Source organism: Topomyia yanbarensis, chromosome 3 (genome assembly GCF_030247195.1).
Source record: "Topomyia yanbarensis strain Yona2022 chromosome 3, ASM3024719v1, whole genome shotgun sequence".
In the NCBI taxonomy this organism is placed as follows: Eukaryota; Metazoa; Arthropoda; class Insecta; order Diptera; family Culicidae; genus Topomyia; species Topomyia yanbarensis.
This window is the reverse complement of record NC_080672.1, coordinates 66,794,123-66,804,910: the sequence shown is the minus strand read 5'-3', so window position 1 is coordinate 66,804,910 and position 10,788 is coordinate 66,794,123. Positions and strand designations below refer to the sequence as shown.

Sequence of the window (10,788 nt, the reverse complement as noted above, 5' to 3'; positions counted from 1 at the left end):
AATCGTCAGAGCATCAATCGGTTTCTGCTTAATAACTTTTTTCTCAAGCGTCAGTTCGTTTTGTGGTTTTCGAGACTTTTTGTCTTTGTTAAATTCCTTATACAAGCCAAATAACGATTTATTTTTAGGAAGTAATCGGCGACTCCTGAAGGAATTATTTTGTAAAAGTTAACTTTCCCATATAAAATCCCATGTAAACTTTAAACAGTGGGCGCGAAAATATAGTTTCACCGATCGAGCTATGAATTTTCACAGTTGTTCTAGGACCCAAATGGTACCTAAAAAGTTACTCGGAGCTGGAATCTAATTTTTGTCCCACCCTAGTGCTCAGGCGTGTGCGCGGAGGAGGCCGCCGCGTATAAGATCTTCCGAGACGACGGGTTACCCGCTAGCAATCGACAGTACGTGAATGAAGAGTTCGATGAAAGCCAAGAAACGTAGTTACTGGCGCCGCCTGTTCGTTGGCGGACGAGAGAAACATCGATGAGCACTCTTTGGGGTACGGCCCGGCGTAGGCGACACCGAAACAGCACCATCAAGAGCGTGGAATATTAAAACCGTTGGATAATCGATTTCACCAATAAGGTTTATCCTGATTCCGCCCCTGAACGGAAAATCTACCGCGCCGCATCCCCTCACGATATTTAGCGCATATTCCGATGGTGGAGTTCTCACTTGCTCTCTTATCACGTAACAATGAAATCCCCGAACCAGACAGAAGCAAGTATCTTACTATGTTCTCAATATTTTTAAGTCAGAAATTGTAAGACTTTGAACACTTTTTAAATCTCACTGAGGCAATCTACTGGATATGTATCGCGAATTCCAGGAAAATGGAGCTAGCTGATTATAATAGGATCTTGACAAGGCTGCTCATAATCGTGTAACCTAATCTTAATACGGTCGCAGAAAGTGCGCATGAGCTAAAATACGGGACACAATTTTTATACAGAGTAAAACTGATGGTTAAAGATGTTCGAAACATTTTATTTACATTCATATCCAAATGTCATAGATTATTTAAAAGTAAAAAAATTGGTCAGTGGAAGATTCCAAACAAATCTACAAAGAGTCTTTCGTTTTTTATTATTTTACATGTTCGTCAAACCTGTTTTGAAAACTGTAATATTTAACTTCTAGCGTGCTATCCTTCCTTTGAACGCAAAGTCTACCAATGTATCAGTGAATGTATCCCTAGGCAGGATTAAAAAAGCGGATGTAATCGAAGGAAATGCGATAAAAAAGCTATGGAAAAGTAATAATTAATGGTAGTTATGGACCGTAAAAGAATACAATTGCGCCTACAGCAGCGCATGTGTGTTTGTCCCCTCTTAATGACGCGCATTTCTGTATCCCTTCGCTTGATGAAGTGTGATTTCCGTGCTTAGCTGTTTTTTAGGGTTATTCCTACGATTTTTTTTGGGTGGAATTCATCGATATTGGAAATATCGGTTTCCGAATGGGGAACAGAATCGCTTTCCTCAACAGAATGATTTGGTTTGGTCTGTTTTTATTTCATTTGACTCGTGCTAGATGTCCCTGGTTTTAAATTTTTTTAGGAGAATGGCAGGCAAATCACGCGTCCGTTGGTTTCGCGATTATTATTATCATGTGTTTGTTAGAGGAGGGTCACGATCATGGAGGGGAATTGCCATACGTTACTTTGTTTTGTATCCTGATGTTGCGACTAACAAGCTGTGCGTGCTGGAATAAACTTCGTATTTGGTAGATAACGTTGGACTAATAATGTGTTTTATTATCAACCGAAAAAAACTTGATTAAAATTAAAATTTACTGGCTAGTCTAGTTGAATAGAACATTGTTTGCTTTTTGTGTGCAATGGTGCATGGTGTTTTTTCCGCAAGCTTCGCTTGTCTGATTTTAAAAATATTTAAATATGTTTAAAAGTCGAAGGCAGAGGTAATTTGGAAAACAAATTGTATTTCAGTTCCTATCACCTAATGGCACTTGGGAGCAACTAGAATGCTATCTTTCTATTATTTTTGTGTTTTTGAACCATTCGTTGTTATCCTGTCGTATTCCAAAGGCACACGTCAGTTTTTCAATTGCCTAGAAGAAGAGCTATTTCCCGCGGTACCTCCTAACTACAATCCAGATTAAAATGTGGCTTAGCAAAAAGTTAAATTTCTAAGTACAACTGTGGTAAATCAACTGTGCTCCCATCCGATTGCTTGCGCATCTGGTATCCCGATTATTGACCTGCAATCTATTAAAAAACAATTTTACACACTTATCGTTTGTTTAATGCATTGGATGTACACTTACAACCAACAGATTTCCGCTCTTCGCCCTCGTAATGCTGGGCTGTGGTCCAGTTTGAATCTCGATCACACCGGTTTTGCCTCTGACTAGATTGTGCGATAGTCTGTGAAATAGATTTACAAGTTAGCTTCATTTGAACCATATCTACGTTTCGATTTTCTTCCGAAGAAATACAAGAGTAATAGTAACAGCAAACTGCATCAGGTTTGTTGTTGTTCGAACTCTTTATTTCTTCCGAAAAGAAAGGGCATGATTAACTTACGATCCCGTTTCGACGAGGTTCACAATGTTCCGATTACCGGCGACATCCATGATCCAGATGCAACACTCGATAATGTCCGGTACGTCCAGAATCAGGTCACCCTTGTCCTTCTTGAGCTCCAACGGGATCCGTATCAGCATTATCCCATCCCGCTCGCTGGTGATACAGAAGTCGATCTTATCCAACGGTAGACGATGCTTCTGTTTGTAGGTTTTGCCGTCCAGAAGGTACACAGCCTGGTCAGTTAGCAGGAAGAAACGCTCACGTGGTTTGTAGCCGTGCCTGTCGTACTTGATTACCGGGGTGGAGTACTGGGAATGTAAATAATAGCACCGGTGTTATTGTTAGAATGATGAGAGTTGTTTGATTAAGGCAAAACTTACGTGCAATTTTTCGTTGTTCATCTGCGTCACCACAAAGTTGCTGATCGGTGTCGCATGCATCTTGGATATCCGATCATCCACGAACCAAGGACCCACGCTTTCCGGATAATTCTTTTTCTTGTCCTTGAATTTGGACTGGGACAGGACTTTCAGCTCGAATTGTTTCTTCTTCTCCGGCGACAAGTTCAGTCGGTAAACCCGCGCCAGGAACAGTTTGTGCAGCCTTCGCAATAAGATGGACGCATCCTGACAGTGCTTCGGTGCCGGTATCCAGGTATGGTTCATGAACGAATTTGGCAGGTTTTTGGCTAGTTTCAATAGCCAGTGCCGTTTAGTGTGCTCGATGAAGGATTTATTGCACTCGTTTGGCTCGTCGTGTCGCGTGATGAAACCCTTGATGAAGAAACGAATTTGATCGGCGGCGGCACGTCGACGTTTGCGTTCTTGAATCGCCAGATACCGGCGAATGTATTTTTGACCGGCTATAATCTTTGCATATGTCTCAAGGTAAATTTTCCTCTGTCGACGTCCCTTCCAGCGAGATTGGATTATAGCCGCTAAATAGTGTTTCTTCGCTTGGAATGCATCTTCCGTGTCGAACAGGGTCTTCGGGAAACGAATGAAAATTTTTGTTTGTCCCATTCGGTAGTCGTCGCGATTATAGCCCAATTCACAAGCTAGTATCTGAACGCCTTCCTTCGCTGGTCCATGGTAATGGGGCCAAGTTTGTTTGCTAAGGCATTTATAGCGTTGCAGGAACCGTTCATACGTTCGGCGATAAGCGAATCCAGCCCGACGCACCCGTAGGTTCTCCATCAGACCGAGATACTTGACTTGATGGCGAACCAGTTCAAATTCAAAATTGCCGTGAGTTTGATAGTCATTCGGTTTGATGCATCGGATGTATGATGGTTCTTTACACATCAGAATGTCCATTAGGTTGTTCAACGAATTCTTGAATTGAGTAACAGCCGTGTCCGGACGTTTCTTGCTGGAAATTTCCGCCGATGGGAAGCAAGCCTTGATTATATCATTTTTGCAACCGGCCATCGCCTCCTTCAAATCTCTAAATAACAGGTCATTGTTTTTGTCCAAAAATCCTTGGACATTGTAGGTGACATCACCGGCGTAGTGAACCAATCGGAACTCATCACGACCTAGGGTTTTCTGAACCGTTGTAGAAGCCCTGCTATGACATATGTAATGCGCATGATCGCCCAAATTGTCATTCATCTTTCGCAGGAAGCTTAAATCCGTTGGATCTCCTGGTCGCAGACATTCCTCGTCCATTAGCGCAATTATGCCCTTGTACTTCTCCTCGATCAAGTTACAGATAACTTTGTTATCGAAGTACTCCACCGGTACCCACTCAATACCCTCCTTCAGGTACTCTTCCTGTTCCTGCTTCAGTGTCAACTCAATAAACAGTTGCTGCAATTTCTCGTTGCAAAAATTAATGCAGAACTGTTCAAAACTATTCTTTTTGAATATTTCAAATCCGTAAATATCCAAAATTCCCATCACGCTGTTCTTTTTGACAATGAACTCCGAATGCAGTGAGGTGTTGATCCGAGACACCAACCAGGTGAACAATCGTTCATACACCGCCTTAGCTAGTGCATCCCGAGCGTAGATGGCCATGTCTCGATTTAGCGGACTGGTGACGACATCTTCACGCGCTTCAATTGTGCGATTGGTGAAGGCTTTCCGCAGCTGTTCCACTTCACAACCAAGAAGCTAGAAGCAAAGAACGATTAAATGAGACTCTTTCGCGGCGGATTGAAATAAAAAATACTTACCTTTGAAATCGCCGTCACCGATTCAGGTTTCAGAATCTTTGCTCGGCCTTCTTCCTCCGTGAAGCCTACGTTTCCCATGTGCAGTACGCTGGCCACAATCTCTAGGATTAGTTTCTGTTCTTGATCTGGAATCTCAATGACCGACATTGCCTTCCGCACCTGTCGGTAGTGGTCAGAGTCTTTGATGTTCGAATCTTTTCCATTTTCCTGTGGAAAGATCATCGAAATATTTTAAAACATATTTGAACTATTGTCATTATTGATCACTTACCCCATCCGTCAAATAGTAGTACGTATCCAGGTTTCTCTTCAAATGCAGCTCCTGCAACAGCTGATCATCCGCTCCGGCCAGTAGTTGATAAAATATATGGAAATTTCGTTCCCCGGTACTTTGATGAACCACTCGACTTTTCTCCAGCAAATAGTTCAAAATATTACCGCCCTCCGGAGCTCCCGTAAAATCAAACTGCACATCCATATACTTTCCGAAGCGAGACGAATTGTCATTCCGGTTGGTTTTGGCATTACCGAACGCCTCCAGCACCGGATTGCTCTGCAGCAGTTTGTCCTTGACGCCTTCGACCCGGTTGGTGTGCCCCGTTGCAGCGGCAATGAACTGTAGAACCTTCTTCGAAGCTTCCGTCTTGCCGGAGCCGCTCTCGCCCGAGATGAGGATGCATTGGCCTCGGTTTTCCTCGGTCAGTGATCGGTACGCGTTGTCACTCAGTGCGAACCTGTGGGAGAGAAATCAAACGGACCAGACGGGTGTAAGACATTAGCGGCTTCCTCAGCATAGTGCGTGGTTATATTTATAAATAGGACGGACGCTGCGAAATAGGTTTCCCGCTCTGCACGGTGATGGACATTTGTCAAGTTACCGATGCAGTACAGACGAAGTCGGTAGTAAATCATTTAAATTGACTCGAAAATTGGATACGGGTGTGGAGTTAGCGTGAAGAAGGGAACTTTTCTAATCCGAAAGTCGGATGGGTTATATGCTGATACGTATAATTTTAACTGTATATAATCTTCAAATGATTATTACAAATCATTGCAAAGAATTCTATGAAGACTTCACATGATTATTATGGATCAAAACAAAGGATTCTATGAATAAAACAGTTATGCTATGCACTGTCGCTCTAAGCATAATTGTCCCATGTATATAACGGCAGTGCAATCAGAGAGCTAAAAGTGAATCAAGCTTAAGTTTCAAAATTTCTTGGAATGACGCAACGTCTCGAAAAGGAAAGTTCTCCGTAGCACAGACCAACCTACCAAATTCAGACAAGTGAAGCTCATGCATTTTTAGGAGTTTTGGGCAACACCTTTCCGCCTTCATTTTTTGTTTATTTGCTGGTTAGTTGCCGTTTGTGTTTTGATCGTTCCACTCGGCCCGCCACGATCCTATTCCCGCAGTGGATCAAAGCAAAAATCACTCTACCGCAATAACTGCGATAATAGCAATTCTCACTTGCTAACAAAGCAGTCGGGGTCTTGGACAAGGGTACAAGTGAAAACTGTCAAAATCAGCTTTTCCCAATTACGTAGTCGGACGTTTCTCGTCATAGCCCCATCGTTCACCGCCAGGGGTTAAGCTCGTAGGAAAACCTCACTATCACTATTTGTGTTTGTTTGTATAATGGGAACGAAATCAGAGCCCACCTTCACTGCAACGAAACTTTTAGCCTTTGTAATTGGAAAATGGTAAAACGGTGCGCAGTAAATTGGTGGAATGATCGCGCGGAAAAGAGCAGCTCAGCGAGTGGCTGGCAGCGGTGAACTTCGATTAATGTGCACCTTTGTACCGTTTAAACTCATGAATAAATGATCGTTAGTCGGTTGGGAAAATTTCACCTGATTAAATTTTAGGCTGTTCCTTATGAAACGAAAGTGAAATTTATTTTTTTCACGATTTCCGTCTTACGTGAAAATAAACCAATGGTCATTTCATTTCATTTCGCTACATATTAAGTACATTCATGAAACTAGTTTATGTTCGCATTTAAGTTATATGAAAACATCTCTCAGTGTAAGGGTAAGGGAGAGGTGGGGAGGCGAGGCAATACTCAACTGCATATTATGCCTTCCATTTGAGATTTGGTATGAGAAAATTGGTTCAGTCATTACCGAAGAACCGGCTTTAATTGTATAATATGCCCGGAATACCGGACTTCCATAATTGTCGATTGTAAACAATATATTCGAAGAATGTTTGATTGGCAATCAGGGATCTAGACCTGTGAATCGAATTAATTTGGTGACCATTTCAATAGATTTTTAGCCTCTGAGGTAGTACGATTGTAACGCTTCATATAGGGACTTGCAGTATGACCTTACTGACCAACCTGTAACTCCGGAATCAAAAGTCAGAACCGAAAAGAACCGAATAAAATTCAATAGAAATGAATGGAATTACTGTATCTTTCTTTTGAAATCAAGTTTGTAAAAAATCGGTTAAGAGTTCGCTGAAATAGGTGTGACATTAGCTGAGGAACCTAGCGAGTTCTCCGGGGGCATAAAGAACCGTAATAGGTGGCCAAGGTGATCAAAGCTACTTTGTTTGGTCATTAGTGATCTAGACCCGTAAATCCAAATAATATTGGACCCATTTTAATATGTAAAACATCATTCGGACATCATGGTGGTATCGGTTTATATGGGAATTTGCTGTGTGACCGTACTCTTCAACCCATAACTCCAGAACCGGAAGTCGGATCTACTAACAATTCAATAGCAGCTTATGGGAGCGTTTTACCTTTCTTTTGAAACTAAGTTTGTAAAAAACGGTTTGGCCATCTCTGAAAAATTTTTGTGAATTAAATGACACAACACATTCACACACACATACATACAAACAGCCAAACACACATGCATTTTCTGATCTCGACGAATTGAATCGAATAGTATATGACACTCGGACCTCCGGGCCTCGGTTAAAAAGTCAATTTTTAGAGTGATTGCATAGTCTTTCTTTATACAAGAAAGGCAAAAAATCACATCAGTTTTTTGGAGCTGGTTGGGCAGATTTTCACAAACTTAGCTTCAAATGAAAGGTATATTATCTACTGCTACGAAATTGCGTACGGATCGGTTACACTACACAATTGCTACAAAATTTCGTGCGGATCGGTTACGGTTATATGGATATATAGTTCCGGAAATAAAGAATGAATCTGGTAGCATAAGAAATTCCCATATAGGTCAAAATGCATGAAATGTGGAGATTTTATGTTATTTTGATTTTTTTTTTTTGAGAAATGTAGACTTTTTGGGACTGTTGATAGAAAGGTTGTGTAATCGGTCGGAGTTTCGATATTCTAACCAAGGCCGGCAGGGCCGAGTCTCGTATATCATTCGATTTAGTTCGTCGAGATCACAAAATATTTATGTATGTGTGAGTCAAATAATGTCACTCAATTTTCTCAAGGATGGTTGAGCCAATTCGCATAAACTTAGTTTCAAATTAACGGTGTAATAATGCTCTTATAAGCTGCCAGTTGATCTGACTTCCAGTTCCGGAATTATGGGTTGAAGAGAACGGTTACACAGCAAATTCCTTATAAGCTGATAACACCATGGTGTCCGAATGATGTAATATTGAAATAGGTTCAACATTACTTGGATTTGCGGATCTAGATCACTAATGACCAATTAAAATAGCTCTGACCACATTGGCTACCTATGACGGTTCTTTATGTCCCAGGGGAACTCGCCAAGTTCCTAAGCTAATATCATCCCTATTTTACAGCGAACTCTCAACCGATGTTTACAAACTTGATTTCAAATGAAAGATATAATACTCCCATTGACTGCTTTTAAATTTCATTCAGTTCTGACTTTTGGTTCCGGAGTTACAGGTTTCTTAATACGCTCACATAGGACTCACATACTTCTTGCATAAACCGGTACAATCGTAATACCTCATATGTTAAAAATCTATTACCCTTGATCACTGATAGTGAATCAACGATTCTTGGAATAAATTCTCGAGTACTTTTTCAAATGGACGTAAGTAACAATGAGAGATTCTCTTTGAGGTATTTCTCTTCTGTTCATTACTCGGCCATTTCAACATTTACTACTCTACTCTTTGCATAATATTGTAGTAAAAACCGTCGGCTTTCGATATGTACTGGAAAATTAGTACAAAGTGTTGGAATGACGTCGTAATAAACGAAAGAGAAAGTAAACAAAGAGAGGCTCTCAATGTTACTTACGTCCATTTGAAAAAGTACTCGAGTATTGTGCTTTATCGATAGTCCCGGGTTCCGGACATATTCCAAAACTAAAACCACTTCGGTGGTGACTGAACCAATTTTCATTAACCTAGTCTCAAGTGGAAGGTACATTATGAAGTTGGCTGTTGCACCTCCATCCACCCCTCCCCCTGATTTCTCTTTCACCACCCCCCACCCTCCCATCTTCCCAACCCTTTAAACCCCCCCCCCCCCACTCCCGCACCAACATCACTCCCGCATTCCCTTCACCCACCCGTATATCAAAATATGTTAGGTTGTTCCCATCGCATCCTCCCATCCCACTAATTATCCTCCTACCATCCCCCACCTCACCGCATTTAGAAATATGTTAAAGTGAAGATAACTTTGAGCTCACGCTGATTATAGCTTAATTACATAAATATTACATTTTTGTTTGATTCAAGTGTGTCAGCGTCGACATGTTGCTCATCAGGTTCGTGCACTAAAATATACATTTCCATAATGTTATATTGAACGTAACCAGCTATTAAACCATGTAACGTTTTGTGTTTTGTGTCAATTATTTAGTAAATAATAGTAAAGTTTTAAAATGAAAACGAAGTAGCAATTAATCGTTATGGTTAGAAATACACTCGAGCTGTTTATAGCAAGCTTCTTACGAGATACTTCGAATATATTAGATGCTATAATATTTGGATAAGGTTCATGTCTCGGCTAAATGCCATAATCAAAGGTTGTTAAATTTCCCGAAACCTTGCAAAAAAGATAGGTTATAAATTATTTATATTTTCCCGCCAAATCTTATATATAACCGCCATGCTAATTTTATCGCCATCTCGGAATCCAACGTCGTCGTTTCTATCGATCGGAGGTTTCTTAAGCACGAGAGAAGAAACGCTCGTTCATTTCGTAAACGTCTTGGCTGGTATTAAGAAGTTCGTTACGTTTGATAGCTAAAGTTCGTTACGTTTGATAGTTAAATTATAAAGGTGAATATTTGAAAAGTGTGATTGAATTCGTGAAATGCTAACGTTTATATTTCAATTCTTTCTGTAGTCGATTCGACCAGTTTTGGTCATCGTGTTGGAACTTTTCTATAATTTTTGAAGTGATAAAAGTACAAAAAGGTAATTATGAATACATAAATAAAAAAAAAATATCAGTAAATTAATGCGAGTTCGCGTTGGACAGCAGCGCTCGTCCAACGGGCGTTTTATGTATGAGCTGGAATTTTGGGACCAACGGGAGTCCAGTCTACGTCCGGAGAAGGATCTCCGAGGCTCGTGTGCTTCGTCAAGGCCCGCCTTACGGCAGTCAAACGGAGAGGTTGGTAAGTTCGTTGTTTCGCTACGAAATTCTCACGACGGCCACCAATCACCGTCCGTGTTTCCCGACCCAATTCTTGCGTTACGTTCCCGTGGGTTGAAGTCCGAGAGCCGGTCCTCGTCCTGTACGTAGCTAAAGGCGTACCGAGAAACCGAGTCAGAAGCGGAGGTTTCATTCCGTTCTGAGGTGGTCCGTAGCGGAAGCATAGTACGCGAAGGCCATCCAGAACATGTTGGCCTCGGTGGAAGACGTTCTTTCTGCGCGCGCTCTCGTGAATCAAACCGGAAGCTTCCGTCCAGCCACGCCACCCTCCGCACCTTTAGTTTCGGCCATTCGCACACGAGCCACATCGTCATTTTACCGTCGAAGCGTCACCCGCCGCCATCTCGCATCCCGGCGTGGGTTCGCCATCGTCGTCGCCATCGTTCATCGTCACGACAGTCAGCATCGCCCGTCGCCAGCAGCAAATCCTGTGCACAGGTAGGTGGAAACATTCATGGCCATGATTTCCC

The 10,788-nt window shown here is 41.7% G+C and overlaps 1 protein-coding gene across 4 annotated transcripts in view; it reads right to left on the bottom strand.

Annotated features, from left to right (window-relative positions):
- Positions 1-966: 966 nt before the first annotated feature.
- Positions 967-10,788, bottom strand: part of LOC131686818 (unconventional myosin IC) — a 118,041-nt gene continuing 108,219 nt past the window's right edge. For all 4 annotated transcript variants that reach the window (XM_058970811.1, XM_058970812.1, XM_058970813.1 and 1 more), the window contains 6 exons: positions 4,999-5,461; positions 4,728-4,934; positions 2,929-4,665; positions 2,546-2,856; positions 2,287-2,386; positions 967-2,227 (listed from right to left, as the gene is read on the bottom strand). In XM_058970811.1, the coding sequence (XP_058826794.1) occupies positions 2,213-2,227; positions 2,287-2,386; positions 2,546-2,856; positions 2,929-4,665; positions 4,728-4,934; positions 4,999-5,461 (2,833 nt within the window). In that variant the 3' untranslated portion in view covers positions 967-2,212. The remainder of the gene's footprint in view (positions 2,228-2,286; positions 2,387-2,545; positions 2,857-2,928; positions 4,666-4,727; positions 4,935-4,998; positions 5,462-10,788) is intronic.